The 26,646-nt window shown below is 39.5% G+C and overlaps 1 protein-coding gene across 3 annotated transcripts in view; it reads right to left on the reverse strand.

Annotated features, from left to right (window-relative positions):
- The window catches only part of CBFB (core-binding factor subunit beta), a 64,858-nt gene extending 38,675 nt beyond the window's left edge, over window positions 1–26,183 (reverse strand). The window contains exons 1-3 of one of the 3 annotated variants that reach the window (XM_057533937.1): window positions 25,775–26,167; window positions 25,460–25,546; window positions 18,789–18,905 (exon numbers count right to left, since the gene is read on the reverse strand). In XM_057533937.1, coding sequence (XP_057389920.1) covers window positions 18,789–18,905; window positions 25,460–25,546; window positions 25,775–25,852 — 282 coding nt within the window. In that variant the 5' untranslated portion in view covers window positions 25,853–26,167. Of the gene's footprint in view, window positions 1–18,788; window positions 18,906–25,459; window positions 25,547–25,774 lie in introns of all 3 variants that reach the window. The other 2 variants (XM_057533938.1, XM_057533936.1) reach the window with 2 other exon arrangements.
- Between the last annotated feature and the right edge of the window lie 463 nt (window positions 26,184–26,646).

Below are 26,646 nucleotides of genomic sequence, written 5' to 3' on the forward strand. Positions count from 1 at the left end.
CAATATTAAAAAAACAAACAACCCAATCCAAAAATGGGCAGAAGACCTAAATAGACATTTCTCCAAAGAAGATATACCGACGGCCAAGAAGCACATGAAAAGCTGCTCAACATCACTAATTATTAGAGAAATACAAATCAAAACTACAATGAGGTATCACCTCACACCCGTTAGAATGGGCATCATCAGAAAATCTACAAACAACAAATGCTGGAGAGGGTGTGGAGAAAAGGGAACCCTCTTGCACTGTTGGTGGGAATGTCAATTGATACAGCCACTATGGAGAACAGTATGGAGGTTCCTTAAAAAACTAAAAATAGAATTACCCTATGACCCAGCAATCCCACTACTGGGCATATACCCAGAGAAAACCATAATTCAAAAGGACGCATGATGGGCTTCCCTGGTGGCGCAGTGGTTAAGAATCCGCCTGCCAATGCAGGGGACACGGGTTCAAGCCCTGGTCCGGGAAGGTCCCACGTGCCACGGAGCAACTAAGCCCGTGTGCCACAACTACTGAGCCTGCACTCCAGATTCCACAAGCCACAACTCCTGAAGCCCGGGCACCTAGAGCCCATGCTCTGCAACAAGAGAAGCCACAGCAATGAGAAGCCCGTGCGCCACAATGAAGAGTAGCCCCTGCTCACCACAACTAGAGAAAGCCCGCGCACAGCAACAAAGACCCAACGCAGCCATAAATAAATAAGTAAATAAATACAATTCAAAAAAGAAGGACACGTGCACCCCAATGTTCATTGCAGCACTATTTACAATAGCCAAGTCATGGAAGCAACCTAAATGCCCATCAACAGATGAATGGATAAAGAAGATGTGGTACATATATACAATGGAATATTACTCAGCCATAAAAAGGAACGAAATTGGGTCATTTGTAGAGATGTGGATGGACCTAGAGACTGTCATACAGGGTGAAGTAAGTCAGAAAGAGAAAAACAAATATCATATATTAACATATATATGTGGAACCTAGAAAAATGGTACAGATGAACTGGTCTGCAGGGCAGAAATAGAGACACAGATGTAGAGGACAAACATATGGACACCAAGGGGGGAAAGTGGTGGTGGGGTGGTGGTGGTGGTGTGGTGAATTGGGAGACTGGGATTGACATATATACACTAATGTGTATAAAATGGATAACTAATAAGAACCTGCTGTATAAAAAAATAAAATTCTAAGAAAAAAAAAGTTACATGATATAAGACTTAAAAGAAAAAAAAAAAGAATATAGCTTCTGTGGACAACAGTATGGCAATTCCTCAAAAAATTAAGAAGAGAATTACCATATGATCCAGCAATTCCACTTCTGGGTATATATCTAAAAGAACTGAAAGCAGGGTCTCTAAGACATATTTACACACCCATGTCCATAACAGCAGTATTTACAAGAGCTAAAACATGGAAACAACCCACATGTCCACTGACGAATGAATAGATAAGCAAAATGTGGTCTATATATACAACAGAATATTATTATTCAGCCTTTTAAAGAAGGAAGTTCTGCAATATGCTACAACATGGATGAATCTTCCAGACATTATACTAAATGAAATAAGCCAGTCATAAAAAGACAAATACTGTATGATTCCACTTACAAGAGGTACTTAGAGTAGTCAAAATCACAAAGAAGAATGGTGGCTGCCAGGAACAAAGGGGAAGGGGGAGTCAAGGAATGGGGAGTTACTGTTTAATGGGTATAGAGTTTGTTTTATAAAATAGAAAGAGTTATGGAAAAACTCATGTAAAAAGGAGGCAGTTCATGGTGAACCTAGAATCAGAAAATATAGAGCAGCCCATTTCCTCTGATCATTATTTCCTCCAGACCTCCAGCATACTGTGAACAATGGCTCACATTGTGCCAGATGCCCCAAATCCAGAATGAGCCCTAGGTTTTCCATAACCTACTCATGACTCGGCTCACAAACTTTCCCAGAGGCTTTTAAAATTCGCCGGGAAGCTGAATCCAGAAGTAACACTGAGATTTTGTTCAGCTTATCTCCTAGGAACTTTCATGTTGAACTGACATTATAGTCCTTTATTTACATTGTCATGAAGTTTGTGCTTGCTATATTCAGTTTTTCAAAATTAAACAAATCATTGTTTAGAAATACATCCATATGAACAAGATGATAAAGAAAAGCAAGGAAATAAATATATTAATCAAGGTAGTGAGAAGTTTTTGTGGAGGGGGGAATAGGACTGTGGAGTTTTTAAAGGCATCACTATCCAACATAAATATAATGGGAATCACAAATGCAACTCACATATATAAATGTAAATTTTCTAGCAGCCATGTTTAAAACACTAAAAAGAAACAGGTGAAATTAATCCCAGTAATGTTACTTAACCAAATATACCTAAAATATTATTTCAACATGTAATCAATATAAAAATTATTGAGATATCTTACATGCTTCTTTTTTTTGTACCAAGTTTTCAAAATTCAGTGTGTACTTTTCCACGTACAGCACATGTCAACTAGACTGGCCACGTTTTAAGTGCTCAATAGTCACATGTGGGGACTTCCCTGGTGGTGGAGTGGTTAAGACTCCGTGCTCCCAATGCAGGGGGCCCGAGTTTGATCCCTGGCCAGGGAACTAGATCCCACACGCATGCCACAACTAAGAGTTCGCATGCCACAACTAAGGAGCCCACCTGCCACAACTAAAAAAGCCCATGTGCCACAACTAAGGAACCAGTGAGCTGCAACTAAGGAGCCCACCTGCTGCAAACTAAGACTTGACACAACCAAATAAATAAATGTTTAAAAAAATAAATAAAATAATATTGCTAAAAAAAAAAAAAGCCACATGTGGCTAGTGGTTACCTACTAGACATCACATGGATGTTCCTTTTACTATTATTCTTAAAACCGTATATATGGTTTTTTTAAATTAATTAATTATTTTTGGCTGCATTGGGTCTTCCTTGCTGGGTCTTCGTTGCTGCGTGCGGGCTACTCTTCATTGCGGTGCGCAGGATTCTCACTGCGGTAGCTTCTCTTGTTGCGGAGCACGGGCTTTAGGTGTGCAGGCTTCAGTAGTTGTGGCACGCGGGCTCAGTAGTTGTGGCTCACGGGCTCTAGAGCGCAGGCTCAGTAGTTGTGGTGCACAGGCTTAGTTGCTCCACGGCATGTGGGATCTTCCCAGACTAGGGCTCAGACTCGTGTCCCCTGCATTGGCAGGCGGATTCTCAACCACTGCTCCACCAGGGAAGTCCCCATACATATATTTTTATCTACTCTTTCATAAGATTGTTTAACAAATGAAAACATGACTAGCTTTTAAGGGGAAAATGCGTTAAGTAACAAACATTTAAAAAGTAAAATATGCAGAAATAGCCCACCTAATTTGGGGCATTTTATAAGGTATTTTAAGTGACAATAAAAATCACACTGTATTAAATTTTACAACACAAAAAGTATGCTGAAATATTATACTGGTTTTATTGTACAGTCCCACAGAGTTAATGTCGTGTGTTGCAAATTTTCACTAAACATCATTTTTCAGAAGAATGCTCCACCTAGACACACTGATGGTCCATCGTCTGGAAGAGCCATTCCTTCTGTGAGCCATCTGAGAAGATGCTCACGCACCCACAGTATTCATACTCTGAGATATACATGGCTTTGTTAAGTAGAAAAAACCTTAGATTTTTAGTCTAGTCTAAAATTTGGTAATTTGTAATATGATTTATAGTCTTACACAAAACTGTCCTTCACGGAGGTATATTTAAAATTCCTGGGACTTCCCTGGTGGTCCAGTGGGTAGGGCTCTGTGTTCCAAATGCAGGGGGCCTGGGTTCAATCCCTGGTCGGGGAGCTAGATCCCGCATGCATGCGCAACTAGGAGTCCTCATGCCGCAACTGAGAGCTCCCCATGCCACGACTGGGAGTCTGCATGCCACAGCTAAGAAGTCCGAATGCTGCAACTAAGAGTCTGCATGTTACAACTAAGAAGTCTGCATGCCACAACTAAAAATCTCGCATGCCACAATGAAGTTCCCACATGCCGCAACTAAGGCCACTGCAACTAAGACTTGGTGCAGCCAAAATAAATAAATAAATAACAAATAAATTAAAAAAAAATTCCTGCTGGCTTTCTCACTGTATAAAAAAGTAGTGTTATGTTAGCATAAGCATCACAAACCACCATCAACTTTAACACTGTGAGACCCTGAATGCCATTTCTGGACTCTCTGCAACTCCAAGCCTCTACTTTGAACTCATTTTGCTTAAAGAAGTCCCTATCCCACCCCAAAACAGCTCTATATAGCTCCCTTCATTTCTTAACTCTCTCTTCCCGGTACTTTTTCACTCAGGTTTAACAAGCATTACCACTTTAGGTTTATATAAATTCTTTACAGCTCTCAAAACTTTTCCAAGTCCTATTTGAAGTTTACAACCATCCAATAAGAAGAAAAAGTTTAAAAGAAGAAATTAAAACTGAGAGATTAAATAATTCACTTGCAGAAGGTCACAGAGCCAGTAAGTGGTACAAGCTAACACCCAAAACTCATGACTCTATACATTCACCCAAACCACAGTTGCATTAATGGACTGCATTATTAATGTTTCCTAAGTATTTCAGGACATGTAAAAATAGACTATTTCCCTAAAAATAAGTAGAGACTGGACAGTCAATTTCATGGTTAAATCCTTAACCATCTAGAACAATAAATGACATGAACTCTTCACATGACTTCAGAATATATTATATGAATATCCCACCCCCAACCCAAAATAGACAGCTTACTAGTTCTGCCATCTTCATTCTGTGATACAAAGTAAACAATGCATTTTAAAAAATACATTTATTTATTTATTTGGCTGCATTGGGTCTTAGTTGTGGTATGTGGGTTCTCTAGTTGTGGTGCACGGGCTCTAGAGCGTGCAGGCTCTAGAGTGCGCGGGCTTAGTTGCCCCAGCATGCGGGATCTTAGTTCCCTGACCAGGGATTGAACTCGCGTCCCCTGCATTGGAAGGCATTTTTAAGAGAGTCCTAAAATGTTCTGACCTAAGACGTACAATTTCAAGTGAAAAACATACAAAATTAAGTTATAAAATTCTTTGTTCCTTAACTAAGACCAAAAAAAGGTAATGAAATAAAAGAGGCAGATGCTATTTATTGTAATCCATTCTGAGTCAACTCTGTTAAGAATTATTTCTAAAAATATTACAGCTGACTTTACCAAATTATTAACACAATATTAACACAAACAATTGATTTGTAGTTTTCCAGCAGCTTATCATCACAAATATCATTTGCACTTCAAGTTAGAAAAACAATTCAAGAAAAGTTAAAGGTTGAAAGGAAAAAGATGGAAGTTAAAGGTTGTTCTGAAGTCATCAAATGAGGTCAAAAATGACCATATTAAAATATTCATTATAATAGGAAGAATAACTTGGTGGGCCAAAATATTCAATAACTTTGGAAAGTGGTATGTGGAGTTTCTAGCAACTTACCTAATGATTATTAGCAGCAGTGTGGTAAACTGCAAACAACACAGACTCTTGGGTAAAAGACCTGGGTCTCGATCCTGGCTCTACCTAGGAAACAGATTACATGACTACTGAAGATTTATTTAGCCTCTCTAGGCCCCAGTTTCCTCAGCTGTAAAATCAAGTTATCATTAAATGTGTTCCAATATCAAATAAAAGACTTCACTATAGTGCAGGATTAAGAGAAGTAGTAATGTATAAGTCATCTAGTACTACTGGTGGTGATCACCATAAAAGCTAGTTTGTAGATTGTCAAAATGTATTTTAAATGGTCCAGAGTTCTGAAAACGTTCTGAATTTGATAGTGGTGATGCACATTGTGAATATATTAAAAACCACTGAATTGTACAGATGGATAAGATGGTGAATTCTATGTTACATGAATTTTACTGCAATTAAAAAAAAATGGCCCAGCAGCAACGTTCTGGATAGTAAAGGGATGGCAAGCCAGGACTGAAAAGCTGGAATAAGCAATACCCTCAAAAAATTTAGAAGGGTTTTCCCAAAGGGCCATTATTTAAAACAATACTCTGCAAGTGAGGCCAGACACTTATTAAAAATTATCTTTTAATATGGGCAGAATATTTTATTTATTTGAAAACATCTAAATTCTCCTAATGGAAATGCTGCAGTCACATGTTCCTAGGCTACCCTTTTTTTTGTTTGTTTTTGTTTTTGTTTTTTTGGGCTGCGTTGGGTCTTCATTGCTGCGCGCAGGCTCTTCCTAGTTGTGGTGAGTGGGGGCTGCTCTTCCTTGCGGTGCGAGGGCTTCTCATTGCGGTGGCTTCTCTTGTTGCAGAGCACGGGCTCTAGGTGCGCGGGCTCATTAGCTGTGGCACGCGGGCTCTAGAGGGCAGGCTCAGTAGTTGTGGTGCACAGGCTTAGTTGCTCCGCGGCATGTGGGATCTTCCCGGACCAGGGCTCAAACCCGTGTTCCCTGCATTGGCAGGCAGATTCTTAACCACTGCGCCACCAGGGAAGCCCTACCCTTTTGTTTTAATCTGCAGATTAATCTGCCTTCATATCTGAAGTTTTAAAACACAAAAGGGCTTAGTATTGACTGTATACATGGAAGAAAGGTTTTCCCCTGTAAAAACAACCTGCCAACCATTCCCAGACCTGGCCCTTTCCTGCTGAGGACACACAGTACAGCACAGCAAAGTATCAGAGTCCTAAAAGCACAGTTACACTGCCAAAAGGCACATTTTAAGTGTTATTTTAAATTCTTGGTTCCTAAATACACATCAATTTGAGAAGGCCCAGCCTAAATTGAAAAGCTCATAGTAGATAATAATTTCCAACTATTTACATTGTATACTTTCATAAAGGAAGGTAACAATAATTAAACTCCCCACCAAATCACTGTCTATAACATGAAGAACACAGTTAGCTAGTCTGTGGCTTCTAATATTCTGTAGAAAACTAAGTATTAAAGAAGTGATATCAAAGAAATAAAGTCTCTAAGTCTGCTCAAGCTAAATAGCATTAAAATTTACAAATGCTTTCTTCTCAGTAAAAAGGAGATCATAAAAGTATCAGTCTATGTTATCTATGTAGCAATTAAAACAGCACCTGGCACATAGCCAGTGCTACAGAACTGTTTGCTATTATTATTCCAATTCTTAAATGAGGAAATTAGAGTACACAGGAGCAAAGTAAGTCCCATATATTCAGATGTAGTTTAATAAACGTTTTCTGCCCCGCAAAGTTTTCTGTAGGAGAGAAAAAGATTTTTCATATGATTGCCATGTGTACAGTATTGACTGACCACTGTTTCCTACATTTGCAAAGATTTCCTAGATGGATGAAGACTCGTGTGTGCTTGTTAGGTACATCCATGTCATATTTCTCATCTTTTTATTCTAAAAATTAACACTGATAATCATTTTATTGCTTCTTTCTTATACAAAGGTATCTATTTCTGATTTTTCTATTCTTTGATAGTTAATAACAGTAAGATCAGAAAGATACAGATTTTTTAATGTCAGATAAAAAAGTATCCTACAATTAATAAGATGTGCAGAAAATTCAAAGATAAAAAGTAAATGCTGGGACTTCCCTGGTGGTGCAGTGGTTAAGAATCCGCCTGCCAATGCAGGGGACACGGGTTCGAGCCCTGGTCCGGGAAGATCCCACATGCCGCGGAGCAAGTAAGCCCGTGTGCCACAACTACTGAGCCCGCGCTCTGGAGCCGGAGAGCCACAACTACTGAGCCCGCGCGCCTAGAGCCGGTGCTCCACAACAAGCGAAGCCACCGCAATGAGAAGCCCGCGCACTGCAACAAAGAGTAGCCCCCGCTCGCCGCAACTAGAGAAAGCCCACGCGCAGCAACGAAGACCCAACACAGCCAAAAATAAATAAATAAATAAATACATAAATAAATACATAAATTTATTTTAAAAAAATCATAAAACAAAAAGTAAATGCTATATCAAATAGAATAATTTTTACTTTAAAATTTAAATATACACAGAAAAAAATAAGAACAGCAATATAACAAAACATTAACAATGGTTTTCTAAGAGGTAGGTTATGGATGATTTTTATATCTTTTCTAAAAGTATATTTTCCAAATTTTTCTTATTTCTTTTGTCAGGAAAAAGGTTATTTTAAAACACTACATTGAGGGACTTCCCTGGTGGCGCAGTGGTTAAGAATGCCAATGCGGAGGACACCGGTTCTATCCCTGGTCCGGGAAGATCCCACATGCCGCGGAGCAATTAAGCCCATGAGCCACAACTACTGAGCCCACGTGCCGCAACTACTGAAGCCCGCGCGCCTAGAGCTGGTGCTCCGCAACAAGAGAAGCCACTGCAAAGAGAAGCTGGCGCACCAGAACAAAGAGTAGCCCTTGCTTGCCGCAACTGGAGAAAGCCCGCACGCAGCAACAAGACCCAACACAGCCAAAAATAAAATAAATAAATTTATATATATAAAAAAAACCCCACTATATTGAAACAACACAGATGAACCTTAAAGACATTATGCTAAGTGGAATAAGTCAGTCACAACAGGACAAATACCATATGATTCCACTTATATGAGGTACCTAAAGGAATCAAATTCACAAAGACAGAAGTAGAATCGCAGTTGCCAGGGGCTGGGGGCATGGGAAAGGAGAATGGAGAATTAATGGTTAATGGGTACAGAGTTCCAGTTTGAGGAAGATGACAAAAGTTCTGGAGATGGATGGTGGTGATGGTTACACAACAGTTTTAATATACTTAACGATACTGAACTGTACAGTTAAAAACAGTTAAAATGGTAAATTTTTTGTGACGTGTATTTTACCATAATAAACAAAATAAAAACACAAGTTCAAAAAAAACAACCAACCAAACAAACAAACCCAAACATGGAGGTCCAGTGGTTAAGACTCTGCTTCCAATGCAGAAGGCATGAGTTCGATCCCTGGTCGGGGAACTAATATCCCACATGCCATGCAACGCAGCAACCAATCAATCAATCAATCAATCAATAAAGACTTAAAGAAAAATGCATCAAGCTGTTGAAGGAACTACCATTAATTTCAAGATTATCAACATTATGAGCCAGGCAGCATTAAAGTTTACAAATGAGAGAAAGTTAAGAGAGGCACAACAGAAGCCAAAATTACATTTACATTATAGCAGTTCTGACAGAATCTGTATTTATATTTCCTAATACAATTTTTTTTAAAATAAATATTTTATTTTTAAAAATATTTATTTATTTATTTATTTATTTGGCTGTGCCGGGTCTTAGTTGCAGCATGCGGGATCTAGTTCCCTGACCAGGGATCAAACCGGGGCCCCCTGCATTGGGAGCGCAGAGTCTTAACCACTGGACCACCAGCGAAGTCCCCTAATACAATGTTTATATGCAGTCAAGGCTATCTCTACTTTAAAACAGACTCATAATAAAACTTCAATTGCAAAAATATCAATGAAGAACTTGTATTTAATACATAAAAAAATGCTTACATCTCAATAATAACTTGATATCAAAAAATGGGAAAAGTTCTGAACAGACACTGCCAAAGATACACAAATGGCACACGAGCACATAAAACATGCTCAACATCATTAGTCACTAGGGAGATGCAAATTAAAACCAAAATGAGATACCACTACAAACTCACTAAAATGTCTAAAATTAAAAAGACTGACAGGGCTTCCCTGGTGGCGCAGTGGTTGGGAGTCTGCCTGCCAATGCGGGGGACGCGGGTTCGAGCCCTGGTCTGGGAGGATCCCACATGCCGCGGTGCAGCTGGGCCCGTGAGCCACGATTGCTGAGCCTGCGCGTCTGGAGCCTGTGCTCCGCAACAAGAGAGGCCGCGATGGTGAGAGGCCCGCGCACCGCGATGAAGAGTGGTCCCCACTTGCCACAACTGGAGAAAGCCCTCGCACAGAAACGAAGACCCAACACAGCCATAAATAAATAAATAAATAAAATTAAAAAAAAAAAAAAAAGACTGACAGTACAAAGTGTTAGTAAAGATGTGAAGTAACTGAAACTTTCGTACATGGCTAGTTGGAATGTGAAACTGTACAGCCACTTTGGGGAACAGTTTGGCAGTTCCTTAAAAAGTTATACTCATGAAACAACCCAGTAATTTCAGTCCTATATATCTACCCAAGAGAAATGAAAACAAATATCTACATAAAAGACTCGTATATAAATGTTCAAAGCAGCACAGCCGACAAAACAAGGCAAAATAACTCAAATGGCCATCAACTGGTAAATGGATAAACAAAATGTGACAAGTCCAACAATGGAATACTACTCAGTAATAAAAAGGAATGGACTACTATACACACAATATGGAAGAATTTCAAGAGCAAGTTGCTAAGTACAAAAGACTACATACTGTATGATTCCATTTATATGAAATTCCAGAAAAGACAAAACAGTATGTAATAGAAAGCAGATAGTGGTTACCTGAAATGACATTGCCTGCAAAGGGGCATGAGGGAACTTTCTGAGGTTATGGAAATATTCTGTATCTTTATTGTGGTAGTAATCACACCAATGACTGTACGCATTTGTCACTGAATTATATACCTTAAATAGGTGAATTCTGTTGTATATAAATTATATCTCAATAATGACAATTGAAAAAAAACAATTACAAAAGAAAATGGGAAGCAGTAAAGCTGGGATATAGCAGCCCTTCTCAAAAACTGATTTCTTTAGTTGAACATTTCAATAGTCTTTATCCTTGCAGTGTTTGAATTAATCATTCAAAAATATTGGGGTAGGAAACAGAAGCAAAAAGGGAAAGAATTAAGGATGTTTCTCTCAGACATACTTTCTGACATCTGTAACTTGGAATATATAATTGATATATGGCCAAGACTAAAATGTTATCTTTACACTAAAAGGTAAATCTAGGCAAATAATGCAATTCAAGAAAAGGGGAAAAGATCAGTGCTGTATATTAATTATATCTCAAAAAACCTGGGAGAAAAAAGAGAAGAGAGGAAAAAAAAAAAAGTACATTATCCTCAAATACTTCAGAGGTACATTTACCATATATGAAAATTAATGTAACTCTAACTGGAAGGTACTATGATATTCTCATTTTTAAACATTATTATTTCTTCATGAAGTCAGTCAACTCTTCTTGGATTTAAAAATTGTTGAAATAGGGCTTCCCTGATGGCTCAGTGGTTAAGAATCCGCCTGCCAATGCAGGGGACACGGGTTCGAGCCCTGGTCCGGGAAGATCCCACATGCCGCGGAGAAACTAAGCCCGTGTGCCACAACTACTGAGCCTGCGCTCTAGAGCCCGCAAGCCACAACTACTGAGCCCGTGTGTCACAACTACTCAAGCCCACACACATAGAGCCCGTGCTCCGCAACAAGAGAAGCCACTGCAATGAGAAGCCCGTGCACCGCTACAAAGAGTAGCCCCCTCTCGCCACAACTAGAGAAAGCCCATGCACAGCAACGAAGACCCAATGCAGCCAAAAATAAATAAAATAAATAAATTCATTTTAAAAAATTATTGAAATAAAACTTTTCTAAAAGCCCAGATTACTTATTTCAGTGCACTGAACTGTTGATAACCAAGTGCTGGAAAATATACTTCATGTTTTAGTTGAATTGAAATACTTAAAGTCTAGATCTGACAAGTTAGTTGTAAAGTTGCCTCAATTTCTCTTGGGGAAACCACATTCCGAAGCATTACCACAGATATCTTTTATTTGGAGTGACTGGGCTGTCTAAGGAGGAGAGGGAACTTGCTGCTGAGCTTGAATACAGATTTCTCAAAGCTAACATTAAGGAGTCCTCTAAACTCTGCCAAATTGTGGATGGTATATAAACAGACACAATATTTATTTTGGGACTAAGATCCCGCAAGCAAGTAAGCAAAACACTCCAGAAGCAGCAGTCACAGCCCTTTGAAGACATTTAAAACAAGGGTTTGTCCTCATGCATTAAATCAAATGCTGTTAAATTTTGCTTTGTTATTTTATGCTGATGAAAATGAATGATAAAAGATTTTCATTTTAAGTATAAATGTTCAGAAAGGACAAAAAAAGTAAAACACATAACTTACCAAAAATGTTTAAAAGTACCTACTCTAACGCCATACACATTATAATTACTCCCAATGTCTGCTATTAACATTACCTGACTATCAATTAAAATCGTAAGGTATAAATAGCAATGCAACAACCATATAAAGTTTAACCGCTTTTTCTGGGACCAGATAGTATATTCTAGATATATCTAGATAAAACTAGATAGTATATTCAATTTCCATAGAAAGAATAGTGAACAGTAGCACTATAAAGTTCATTTTTTCAGTTTATAAAGTGTTTTCATACCCTTTATGCTCACAAACTAGGATCATGTAGTAAGCATAAACAATCATTAATTTAAAAACCTAAGGAGGCTTTCAGAAACACAATGCATGCAAAAACCATTAATCTGACCACTCAAGACTAATAACTTATGGTCAACCGTAATCATCTGCATTTGTTTGAAATAAAACTCAATTGGAAATAGATTCTAAGAGGAAAGATCAAATGAATTGGGTGTTGCTTGGTCTACAAAAATTTAACGTAAGAATGATTTCAGGGCTTCCCTGGTGGCGCAGCGGTTGAGAATCTGCCTGCCAATGCAGGGGATACAGGTTCGAGCCCTGGTCTGGGAAGATCCCACATGCCGCGGAGCGACTAGGCCCATAAGCCACAATTGCTGAGCCTGCGCGTCTGGAGCCTGTGCTCCGCAACGAGAGGCCTCGACAGTGAGAGGCCCGCGCACTGCGATGAAGAGTGGCCCCCACTTGCCGCAACTAGAGAAAGCCCTCGCACAGAAACGAAGACCCAACACAGCCATAAATAAGTAAATAAATAAATAAAATTAAAAAAAAAAGAGTAAAACCTTTATAAATTACTAAAAAAAAAAAAGAATGATTTCAATTCTATCTGTTGCATTCCTTGTCTTCTGACAGCTAAATTAGAGGAAAGCAGTTTAAGTTAAGGAAGAATTATAAACATTTTGGCTGTTTAGGTTTATAAAATACCAGGATGGACCACTTGGGAAAGATGCAGTCTCCCAACATAGTAGAGCTACCTGAAGTGAAGCTGACCTAAGGCACTCTACAGCACTAAAACTCCTTGATTATCTATAATCTCACCGTACAAACCCATCAAATAGCCTAACTTTGGATAGGGCTTTACAATTTAAAAGGCATCTTCACATATTCTGGTGCCTCATTTAATCCTCATATGAGGTATAAGAATAGGGAAGACATTCTGATTCCCATTTACAGGTAAGGAAACCAGTTATGATTGTCTTCTGACTCATATCCAGAGCTCTTTCCACTACACTGTATTATTTTAAACCTCTTCTAAGAAAGACCCTTATTAAGAGTCAATGTAGACAACTCACTAGATACCTGGGTGCAAAAGTTTCAAATATATTTGAAAGACAGACTATAAAATCGTGTGCTCTGACCTGATGGTCAGTTATCCATTAACAGACCTTCCTTACTGAAGACCCTTGGTTTGAAAATATTCCTACAAACACAAAGGCAGAAAGAATGAATAAAAGGACTGGTTTTGCTAAGACCATTTTCTTAGATCATAAAGCCGTATTTCAAATCAAAGAGACTATGGAGCTTCTGTTTCCTATTAGCATTCTAATTTTTTTCTGAATTCATCAAATTTAAGTAACATTGTGGTAGCCAGCCTCCAAGATGGCCCCAATGACCCCAGCCTCCTCTCATGTTTGTGAATAAACCACCCCCCTCCCTGTTGAGTGTGGGCTAGACTTAGTGACTCACTTCTAATGAACAGGAGAAGACACAAGTGATCAGAGAATAGGTCATAAAAAGCAGGGTGACCTCATTCTTTTTCTCTCTATGGAGAGGAACATGTGACTAGGAACTGAAGCCACTGACCAAAAGTGATGAGTGAGCTTGGAAGGGGATCCTTTAGCGCCAGCCAAGCCCTCAGAGACTGCACAGCCCCAAGAGCTTGACTGCAATCTCCTAGGAGACCCTGAGCCAGAACCATCCAGCCAAGCCACTCCCAGATTCCTGTAAAAGGGCATGAGGGGACTGAAACATTATCTGGATTGTGGGTGGTGTTTACAAGGGTGTGTACATTTGTTAAAACTCAAATTATACACTTAAAGTGGGTGCAATTTTTGGTAAGTAAACTATACTTCAATTAAGTTGATTTAAAAAAAAAAGCCACTGAACTCTTGAGATAAGCAAAGGGTCACTTATGAAAAAGCAGTGCCATAACTTAAGAAGTTAAGGGTGGATGGTGAGAAAACAGAAGCTGCAACAAGCTACCAACACAAACTCACATGTCCTAAACTGCTCCTCAAAATTGCTCCACCCACAGCTTTTCTCATCTCAGATGACAGCAATCCCATACTCCCAGTTGCTCTAACCAGAAAGTTAGAGTCATTCTTTTTTTTGGTAAATTTATTTATTTTATTTATTTATTTTTGGCTGCGTTGGGTCTTCGTTGCTGCGCGCAGGCTTTCTCTGGTTGCGGCGAGTGGGGGCTACTCTTTGTTGTGGTGCCCAGGTTTCTCACTGCGGTGGCTTCTCTTGTTGTGGAGCACGGGCTCTAGGCTCGTGGACTTCAGTAGTTGCAGCAAGCAGGCTCAGTAGTTGTGGCGGATGGGCTTAGCTGCTACGTGGCATGTGGGATCTTCCCGGACCAGGGCTCGAACCCGTGTCCCCTGCATTGGCAGGCAGATTCTTTTTTTTTTTTTAATTTTATTTATTTTTTAATTTATGGCTGTGATGGGTCTTTGTTTCTGTGCGAGGGCTTTCTCTAGTTGTGGCAAGCGGGGGCCACTCTTCATCGCAGTGCGCGGCCCTCTCACTATCGTGGCTTCTCTTGTTGCGGAGCACAGGCTCCAGACGCGCAGGCTCAGTAATTGTGGCTCACGGGCCTAATTGCTCCGCGGCATGTGGGATCTTCCCAGACCAGGGCCCGAACCCGTGTCCCCTGCATCGGCAGGCAGACTCTCAACCACTGCGCCACCAGGGAAGCCCAGAGTCATTTGTTTTTTTAAAGTTTTTTTTAAAATTTATTTATTAATTTATTTTATTTTTGGCTGAGCTGGGTCTTCGTTGCTGCCCGTGGGCTTTCTCTAGTTGTGGCGAGTAGGGGCTACTCTTCGTTGCGGTGCACGGGCTTCTCATTGCAATGGCTTCTCTTGTTGCGGAGCATGGGCTCTAGGAGTACGGGCTTCAGTAGTTGTGGCTCGCGGGCTCAGCAGTTGTGGCTTGTGGGCTCTAGAGCGCAGGCTCAGTAGTTGTGGTGCACGGGCTTAACTGCGCCGCGGCATGTGGGATCTTCCCGGACCAGGGCTCAAACCCGTGTCTCCCGCACTGGCAGGCGGATTCTTAACCACTGCGCCACCAGGGAAGCCCCTGGAGTCATTCTTGATTCTCACACCTCACATCCAATCCATAAGCAAATCCTGTTGGCTCTATCTCAAAATATATCCAGACTATGACTACTTCTCACCACTTCCATTGCTACCACCCTAGTCTCTCACCAAGACTAATGCAATAGCCTAACTGGTCCCCCTACTTCACTCTTGCCCCCTAAACCTGTTGTTAACCCAGCAGCTAGAGCGATCCTTTCAAAACTTAAGGCAGATCATATCACTGATGTGCTCAAAAAGCAGAAACTACTCCCCACTCCACTCAGAATAAAGTCCACGTTGTTACATGGCCTCCCACAGTCACGTAAACCGGCTCCTTGACATCTCCCTCATCTCTTCTCCTACTACTCTCCTCCTCGCTCAGTCTACTCAAGCCATACCGGCCCGCTTGTTGTTTAACAAACATACTGTGCAAGCTCCCACTCTAGGGCCTTTACAAGACTGTGTCCTCTGTCTGGAACATCTTTCCTTCAGATATCTGCATGGCTCATCATTCCCTAACCTCCTTCGGGTCTCCGCTCAAATATGACCTTCTCTACCCAGACTATCCTATTTAAAATTACAGACATTCCTGTTCATTGATAACCCTTATTTTACTCTAATTTTCCTTTTTTCCCAGAGCACTTACCACTCTGTAACGTATTACATAACTTATGTACTATGCATATTGCCCACTCCTCCATTCCTTCCATAAAACAACCTCTAGGGCAGGATCTTTGTTTTGTTCACTGATGCATCTCAAGTGCCCAGGACAGTGTTCACTCAATACACATAATAGGTGTTCAACAAAGAACTTCTGAATGAATTTTTGAGTAACTGTGTCAGGTACTGAGCTAAGCACTTTATATACACTATTTCATTTAATCACTAGGGCCACCCTGGGAGATATGTATTAAACTCACATTATAATTGAGGACCATAAAGATAAAATAACTTGTCCAAAGTTACAGAGTAATAAATGAAGTAGTATATGAAGCCAGGACTTAATTATACCTAACTTGAAAGGCTTAACCACTCATCTTCTCAAAGCTGGGTTTGAATGGGAAGAGAACTAAGCTGCTTTAGGATGTAACAAGGTCAAGAGTATGTGGAAGAAGAGACTCTGATTTTGGATCCAATATAAGGAGCAGAGGCAAATAATTAACATTTAGGGAAATTCCTTCAATTTGCTTTGCTTCTAGTCCTATGGGCACAGAAATAAACGCTAATGGTTATCAGAAAGACATCATAAAAAAGGAGGAAGAGAAATGAGACCCTGTAGCCTGAGCTCTATGGATGAGAAAACACGGGTTATCTTTTCTCTAAATTCACTGGAGTACTTATTTATCCCAGTGGTATAGAGTGATATACTAGCAGGGGTTTTTTTTTTTTCCATTAAAATGCTTTTTTCCCCCTAGATTCTATTGGCGTAGTACAAGTGTTGGTAAAATTATATTTGAGAAATATATCATCTATGCACAAACATTTACAGATTTAAATCTGAGGGAAAGATACAGATTTCTGCCAGCATTACCATCCTTGGAACACAGCCACGTTCATTTGTTTACGTATTGTCTATGGCTCCTTTCACACTGTAACAGTGAACCTGAGTAGTTGCAACAGAGAACATACGCCTGCAAAACTGAAAATATTTACTCTCTGGCACTTTACAGAAAAAAAATTATAAAACAAGTATTAAAATATAAGTTTCTTGATTTCTTGCATCAGCTCTATCACTCTTCCTGATATATTTGAAAACAAAACCTCTAAATTCTAGAATAAGCCATCTAACGTTTTTGTTCTTGTTGATCATATAACTGAAAACATCTCAATAGCTTAAGTCCAAAGATAATGTGGTCTTGGACCTCCCTGGTGGCGCAGTGGTTAAGAATCCGCCTGCCAACGCAGGGGACACAGGTTGAAGCCCTGGTCAGGGAAGATTCCACATGCCGCAGAGCAACTAAGCCCATGCGCCACAACTACTGAGCCTATGCTCTAGGGCCCATGTGCCACAACTACTGAGCCCACGTGCCACAGCTACTGAAGCCCGTGTGCCTAGAGCCCGTGCTCACAACAAGAGAAGCCACCGCAATGAGAAGCCCGCGCACCGCAACAAAGAGTAGCTCCTGCTCGCCACAACTAGAGAAAGCCTGTGTGCAGCAACGAAGACCCAACACAGCCAAAATCAATCAATCAAATTTATTTATAAAAATAATAAATAAATAAAATTAAAGAAAACAAAAAAAACCTCTTCATTGTATATATACAAAATAAGAAAATCCTTTTCGGAGGGGTGGTGGTGGTGGGATGAATTGGGAGATTGGGATTGACATATATACACTAGTATGTATAAAATAGATAACTAATAAGAACCTGCTGTATAAAAAATAAATAAAATAAAATTCAAAAATTCAATCAATCAATAAAAAGAAAATCCTTTTCCTAATACAGCCCAATACAAAAATCTTTTAAGTTCCTCAAAGGACTATTTAGATGTTCCTTATGTTTTGCAAATAAAGTGATAGGTTATACTATTCACGATGACACTTAGGAAAGTAATTTAGCAAGTTAATAAAAACAGGTTATAGAAATACACTGCAAAGGAAACAGGAGAAATACTGAGTACAAAATGAGGTCAAAAAATTTTCTTTCTTTAAATATTTTATTTCAAGAAGTCAATTTCCACATTAAAAGATGAACCAATCCAAGATATTATTCATTAACATTTCATCAAAATCATAAACACATTTAACTTAGATTTTAATATGGCTCTCAGCTTAAACATTTCCAACTACATTTTTCATATCTTCAACCTAAACTTCCAACATAATAATTTTAAGACATTTATTTATTTCCCAGAAGCTTTTCCTCAAAACAAAGAAATTATTTCCAAGTTAACATCTTCACATTGTTTTTCTCAAAATTAAACTTGCTATATTAACAGAAGTAGAAAGCTACCCATGAACTATTTCCAAATATTATTAAATTTTAAGCCTACAGAGCATCTTCCCATTTTTCTCTAAATTTCATTTTTTTTTTACAACACTATAGTCACACACATTTTAGTAAAACAAAAAATTTCTTGTCAACACTTTAAAGGAATTAAGTTTCAAATGTTACACGTAAGAAAGCACACTACTCTCTTTAAGGGCTAGAACTTTCTATGGCAAATGATATAAACATGAAATTAGCAATAAAATTATATAAAAAATTTGATTTTTAAAAATTGTATTATATCTTTATAATACAGAATGAAAACAAATCTGATCATATGCCTGTATAATCAGATCTGTGATCTCTTTATTAAAATGTAAATCATCAGATAATCTCTAATAATAAAACAATCCACAGTATTTCACATTGCAAAGAAATGTTTCCTACCTTGCCTGCTTCTCTTTCTAAGTCGACATACTCTCGGCTAGGTGTTTGTCGCTGTTCTCCCTGCCAGCTGGCCGGAAAAAACTGGAGAGACAGATTGGTTCCTGTGGCCACAAAAGCCTTTTAGAAAAATCAATACAAACAGGATCAGGAGCAGGACATTACATAAATTATGCAGGCAGTCATTTATTTTTACATCAGTTTCTGTCTTAAGCCAGGCAGCACCAAGATTACTTAAAAGTAAAAAAACATGCACTCATCATTTTTCTTAAGTATTAAGTTACAAACATCTGATTCCATTTTGAGGACATTTGCCATTGGCTGCTTAAATATAAAATCAGACATGGAATCAATACTTTCTTTCAGGTCATTTTTTGCTGACGTTAGTATAGTGCACTGCTAATGTCTAACCAGAAGCCACCATCACTGTATTTAAAAACTTGTATTTTTAAATGTGAAAATCACTGAAGAGCTGAATATTTTGAATTTTAAAGCATACCACAATTTAAAGTTGTGTAAATGAGACATTTTAATTTTTCCTGATTTCTCTTGTTCAAAGAAACACTATGCTCCAAAACCCATGTTAAAAATGCACTTGGAATGAAATTTCTAAAAATCTTATATTTGTATTTGTATGGAAATATGTATGGAAATATGTTAATATAAACGTCTCAGACATTACATGAAATTTCTAAAAATCTTGTATTTGTATGGAAATATGTATGAAAATATGTTAATATAAATGTTTCAGACATTACATGAAATTTCTAAAAATCTTATATTTGTATTTGTATGGAAATATGTATGGAAATATGTTAATATAAATGTTTCAGACATTACATGAAATTTCTAAAAATCTTATATTTGTATTTGTATGGAAATATGTATGGAAATATGTTAATATAAATGTTTCAGACATTACATGAAATTTCTAAAAATCTTATATTTGTATTTGTATGGAAATATGTATGGAAATATGTTAATATAAATGTTTCAGACATTACAGGAAACTTCTAAAAATCTTATATGTTCTGGTATAATGTTATAAGTAATAATCCTAGTTATTACTTTAAAATGTATATCTCAGAAATAACTAATTTTCTTGTCAAATGCATTATTATGAACTTTCATCAAATCTTTAACCATGGTCATTTTTAAGTCTTTTGTCATTTACAGACAGTTCTGGGTGTACTCTGATGATTTTGCAAATATGTTCCTATAAAAGAGTTTCATCTTCAAGAAATTCATGGAAAAGACTCTGACAAGTACAGGTTTCTGGTAACTGACTGTACTGCTGAACTGAATGAATAAGCATTTTCAGAACTCTAATGAAAAACTGATGAACTCATAAAACTGCTAACAAAAGATCAAGATGAAAAAAAAGAAATTAATTACATGGGACTGAGTGAACTGATGAGGATGAGTATAATTTTTGTGACTTTCTGTCTGAATTAAAAAAAAAAATCCCACAAGGACTCAGAGGAAAAGAATATACAAATCAATTTTCACTGCAAAGTAAAGGAGCTGTTACAGTGGAGGATTACTGGACTGAATGTCAATATTATGACATAGTATAAGTGTGTTTCATGTTTGGTAATTGCAATCATTGTTGCTTTTGTTGTGGTCATCCATGTACAATGCTTGGTGTCAGTCTATCTATCTCTTGTAAAAATAAAATACAGTGTGTGTGTGTGGAAAAAAAAAAAAAAAAAAAGCAATGGAGAAAAATATAAGAAAATTAGAGAGTCAGGGAATAGTACATTTGACAAATAAGAATTCCAGAACAAGGAAAAGGAAAACAAAGGGTGGGAAATCATCAAAGAATAAGTCAAGGAAAAAAATGTCCTAGAATTCAAGTTCATGAGTTTCCAGATTGACAGGGCCCATTGAGTACTCAGCAGAAAGACAGTGGAGCAATGCCTTCAAAATTCAGAGAGAAAAACACTTCCAATATGAAATGAGCAACCAAACTACTAACCAAGTGTGAGATTAGTACATGAAGTCAGACATTTTCAGGAAGCTACCAGGAGATGCTCTGCCAAAATAAAGTAGTATAACAAGAAAGACCTTGAATCCAAAAAGCAGGGCATTCATCCAAGGAGAAAATCAAAGAGAACCCCAGGATGATGTAAATGGAGATCCAGGATGGCAGCAGGTCGCCAGATATAGAATCAACCCGTTCAGAGTAGAGCAGGTCCAAGTGCCCAGGGAGAGAGGCTGCCAGGAAGATAAAATTGATGAAATAAATACCTAATGATTCTGAAAGTATTCAAAAGAGATGAAAGACAGCTAAATTCTCATCTTTCTTAGCAGGAATTCAATGGATAATACCTGAAACTGAAAAAAGCAATAATAAGTAGCAATACAAGTATGCATATTACTTATAGATATGGAAATAGAATCCAAAGAAACAAACAAAAGATGTGAAAGTGGTTTTCTTTGGAGAGCAAGAAATGGAGAAAGAGGAATGTGTGACTCCTATATTTTATTATAATTTCTTATTCAAAGTTGACTCAAAATCACGTGGATGAATGTTTTTGGTTTTGTTTTTAGTTTAAATAAATTGAATTTTTAAAATCAAAAAAAAAAAAAAAAAAAAAAAAAAAAAAAAAAAAAAAAATGCACTTGGAGATGACTGGAAGTGAAAATATCTCCACAATATATCACATTGGGAGGAGCTCATTATCATGAATAAACTAACCAAATATCACTTCAAATGCTTTTTAATAACCAAAATTTATAAGATGAAGACAATATCCTCCATTATGGTTTTTAGCAGAATTCTCTCTCAGAGACAAAAATTCTAGTTTCAGGAAAGGCTCAGCTTAAAAAATACAGACCTTTTCATCCCCATAGGTGTCTATTTTATCCAGTTTCCCAAATTCCAGTTACTTGCACAGTGAATACAAATAAAAGTTAATTAATACCTTCCTACTGAAAAAAAAAAATGCACCTGGGACTGTCTCTCCTCTGATAAACCATACACTAGCATGTGATGTGACTACTTCTCATCTCTCTAAAACCTTGGATGATTAAATATGCATTTTCTAAAATCTGACTTTAGGAGAACTGATTCTGACAATAACAAAAGAGTATTCATCTAATATTTATAAAAGATTTGGGTGGCACAGCTCAACAGACAGACAATCTAAAACCATTTCAATCAAGTGTCATTCTGTGTAGCCCCTGAGCAATTTACTCTGTATTTTCCCCAAGTAAAAAATGGAAATAACAATGTCCCTCTTCCCCAGGGAAAATATGAAAGAAATAAGTAAAAAGCATTTGAAAAAAAATTTTTCTCATCATCTAAATGTAAACTCTTCTTTGTTGAAATCAGACAATTTTTTGTTTGTTTTATTTTAGTAACTAAAGTTCTTACGCATAATTTGTTTCCAAGCATAGTCTTCATCTGAAAGCAAGGGGTTCACATTTTTGGGCAATTTGTTTAAAGCATTAGTTGATTCAGCTATCTGCTAGTTCCCCTGATGATTAAGGGCTTAGATTCTTTAGAGATAAAAGTTACAGTACTTCCTATATCTATGACTGGTACTAGTAGGTACAACTGTCAACCTAACTGCTAAATCTCTATAGACATCTTTAATGGCATTTCCCTAATCACTGGGATACCTTTTCTTGTGGTAAATATTTTATATGAATAGAGAATGAACAAACATCAATATTACAATATGAATCTTAAAAAAAAAATTGCCCACTATTAGCATAAGTTTAAAAAACAACCATTGAACTGAAATGAACTAATAATAGTTCAAATGAAAACAGACACTAGGTGGCAAACTGCCTAGGCTGTGTGACCTGAGGCAAATTACTTAACTCTGAACCTCAGTTTCCAGTATTTGTAAAGTGCTTAGAACAGTACCAAGTAAATGCTACATGTATTTGCTAAATACAATGAGAAGTAATTTTGAGCTGAAGAAAACAGCCAACTTTTTCAGTCTCAGATAATGAAATTCTCAGGGCAGATAAGAGATTCTGCCCATGAATGAATACCCTCTGTCAAAATCTCATAGCCATGTTTCTTCAGTATTCACCTAGTAACAAATCCTCCTGCCACCAGTGTACCCCAAATCAGCTCTGTGTTAGGTGAAGACATTCTGCAGCTCTTATTACCTCACCTCCTGCCTGAAGGCCAACCTCAGAAGAGATTTCCTGCTTCATCACTTCATGTCCATTATCTCGTCAACATCCCTCTCTGAGACAGGAGAAGTGGTAAAAACACATCACTCTAAAATACCATCTCCCAAATTTATTTGACCACAGAACTCTTTTTTTTTTTTTTTTTTTTTTACTGGAACACCTACACATACATAGGAGTTGGGAAAATTCTGTTTGAAAACATAAAGATGTCACACTGGTAAAAGTGTCTGTATGGAGGATTTCTAGAATGTCCTGACTATATTTTATAGGTTTCATTAAACTGTAAAATAGCACACCTGTGCCAGTCCAACATACCTTTTATTCTTCCATCTTCAGGATTAAAAATACATAGTTTTTACTGCTTTCACAATAGAGTCACCATACCTCTCATAAGTATTTTTTTCTTTTATTAATCATTAGTGTTGAAGATATCTCTAACACTCCTACTACAAGAGCTTATATAAGGAATAAATCATATTTTACCAAATAAATTCTACCCCTCACCCATAATCACTTTTATTTCATGCTATGATATGGAGTCTGGATAAGTTTTATAACTAATAAGAGATGAGCATCACAGCCTTACACTGTTTCGCATCTAAATACAAAATAAATCCTTCATTAACCTCACTGATAAGTTAAGGAGATGTTCATAATAAAAAGAATAAAAGAGAGGGGGGAAAGTGTTGGATATAGTTTTGGGAACTATGCATATTTTTATCATACATGGCTGCTGTCAAAATAGAAGCAAAAAAATGCCTTTTCCACACCTATTTTCCACCACCAAATAAGTAAAAGCCACAGCCTGTTTATAAGTCATAAGATAAATTTTGGGCATTAAATGAAGTAACCTCTAAATTCAAATAATCAAGTACTTATGATGCAAAAGACACTGTGCAAAACCCATACAGAGGGGGCATACACGGAATTAATGTGGTCTCCATCCTCTAGAAGCTAAAAATCTCTCAATTTAAATATAGCTAACATTGAATTAAAGGGGGGGAAACTAGAAAGAGAGGGAAATGTGAAATTCCTTCCAAATACAAAGTTACTTCCAAAACATCCATGGGTTGGGTATACCATCCACCTATTCCAAAAGGAAATCCAGACAAAGGATGATATAATCACTGAGCCAACTAATGAATGATTCTTCTACCACTCAGTGCCAAAACCAGAAAGTATCTGTCCTATACATTTGAATCATACAACTATTACAAACACTCAAAAAAGTGGGCTAAAATCTAGACATTTTCTTTTATAATGTGCAATAATGACCAAATATTCTAGAGTTCCTAATAAATTTGCCCAGTATCTTCTCATGATCTGTAATACAATTCTAAAGAGCCTTCATTTTAAGCATCAAAATATTTTTTAAAAATAAACGATTTCAGTGATGAAAAGGGAGAATTTTATGATATGTGAATTATGTCTCAATACCAATAAATAGATTCTCTACTGTACAAGGAATGGGAGAAGCAAACGTTTCAATATGTCCTCCTATTGTTAACCTAAATTCAAACTGCTCCCGTACCTTCAAGTGTGTGCAGATGCAATGGTCCAAGTCATGGAGCAGATAATCAGATTCCATTATATAGTGCTTCAACTTTTTTTAAAATTAATAATCAACCTCTTCTCTTTAGTTTTTTCCTATGCACTTTTTGGCTTCATCATTCTCTCTTCATTAGCACCTCCAGTAGGACAAACCAAAAGGAGATGAGGGGAACTAGGACACTTGAATTTTTTTCAACATGAGGTTTCACGGAGGTAAGGCACCAAATCTACCACCTAAAACAGGGCCTCGGATCAACAGTGGGTTTTGCAAATCCATGCAATTCTTTAGTAACTTCAGGCCTAAACGGGATATGTTTTTTAGGTTTGGGGAAAAAACAAAAACAAAAACAAAAAAACACCAAATGGTTTCTTTCTGATTCTCCTGAAGCTTAACATTCTAAGAAAAGAAGATGGCACGTTCTTGAGGGCTTTTTTTCCCCCTGTATTAGGACAACAGATAACTGGATTTACTCTCAGATTTATTCTCAGCTATACTGAAAATAAGACAGTTTCACATATAGGTTTACGAAAAATCTAGCGTCTAAGAGACAAACTATCGCCCAAGAATCAGAAGCCCAATTTTTTCCGTACGGGTGTTTTCTTCCTACTAATAATAGACCCTTTCTTTAATCAGTGTTACAGCCTATACAACGACCTTTCCTTGTTTAGTTGGGCTCCGGTTTGAGTTCCACTCGCGGCAAAGTGTTTGCCGAGTCGTGTCTGGGAAACATAATCCACCCGCCGAGAACCACAGGGAAGCGTCTCCCCGCGAGGACGCGGCCCGCCAGTGTCTGGTTTCGCATTTTGAATCTCGAGTAGGAAGTGAGACGGCGCCCGCTCAGTTCCGGGAGCCGCGGCGTCCGCGGCGCCGTCCGGAACCGGCCTGGGCCGCGGCGGCCCCCGCGCAACAAGTGACCCGCGCGCGGCTCGCTCCCCCGTGCCCCCGGCCCCCTGCCCCGCCGACTTACGATTTCCGAGCGGCCGTCGCGGCAGGCGTTCTGGAAGCGCGCCTGGCGCTCCTCGTGGGGCCGGTCCCTGAAGCCCGTGTACTTAATCTGCAAGGCAGAGACGGCCCGAAATCAGAAGCCAAATCCGCGATGCCGCCCGCCCCGCGCGGCACCGATAAGGGCAACCAGAGTCTGCGGGCAGATGGTTGCCCGGGCGAGACTGCCCCTCCGCAGGCGCGCCGGCGCGGGGTTCCCGGGAGCCGCGCCGCCCAAACTTTTCTCCGCCCGGGCCCGCTCGGGGCGCGCCGCGGCCTCCCCGCCGCCCGCCTGCCTCACCTCACATTCGCGGCTCAGCTTCCTGAAGAACTCCTCGTTCTCGAACTTGCTTCTCTGGTCGGGCACGACGCGCGGCATCTTCCCGCCCTGAGGCTGCGCCGGCCGGCCGGGCTCCGGGCTTCCGCGGACACCCGCTGGCCGGCTCTGCGCTGACCGACTGACCGCGCACCCGCGGCGCCCTGACTCTCGCTTCTCTTTGTTTCAGGCGCCCGCCCGCGTGGGCTCCCGCGCCGGGAGTCTGAGGTGCCGCCGCCCGCTCGAGCCCAGCCCACGCCGCCGCCGCCGCCGCCGCCGCCGCCGCCGCCGCCTCAGCCGTTGTCTACCGCCCGCGCGGACCCAGCACTCGCCGCCTCCGGCCGCCGGCGCCGCCGCCGCCGCCGCCACTTCCTCTCACCGCCCACCTCGCTAGCCCGCCCGCCCCGCCCCCGTCGGCCCCACCCCTCCTCCTCGCGCGCCCGCCCGCCCCAAACTCCAGCAAACAAAACGCACCATTCACAACTCCGAGCCGCGCATGCGCTGCCCGTCCGCCCTCGGCGCCGCTGGGCTGCAGCGAAGCGGAGCTCCTCCCGCGGCGCGGCCCTCTTCCCCTGGACCGCCCGCGGGCCACTTGGTGTGGAATCGTCCGGTGGGGATCTGCCCGGTTCTTGGAGACAGGGAGCGGCCCGTGCGGGTTCTTCCTTTCCACTGGAACTTTTGGGCTCCACAGCAGCGCGGAGTAACCCCAAAATGTCACGTGAATGCGAGGAAACTTAAGTCCTTGGAGACTTTGCGTCCGAGAACCGACCGGGAGGGGTGTAGGCTGTGCACATCAAACACTAAAGATGGAAAGAGACCAAAGAATCCATCTGAATCCGCATCATGGTGGAAAGGTC

This window comes from Balaenoptera acutorostrata, chromosome 19, assembly GCF_949987535.1.
Source record: "Balaenoptera acutorostrata chromosome 19, mBalAcu1.1, whole genome shotgun sequence".
Lineage (NCBI taxonomy): Eukaryota > Metazoa > Chordata > Mammalia > Artiodactyla > Balaenopteridae > Balaenoptera > Balaenoptera acutorostrata.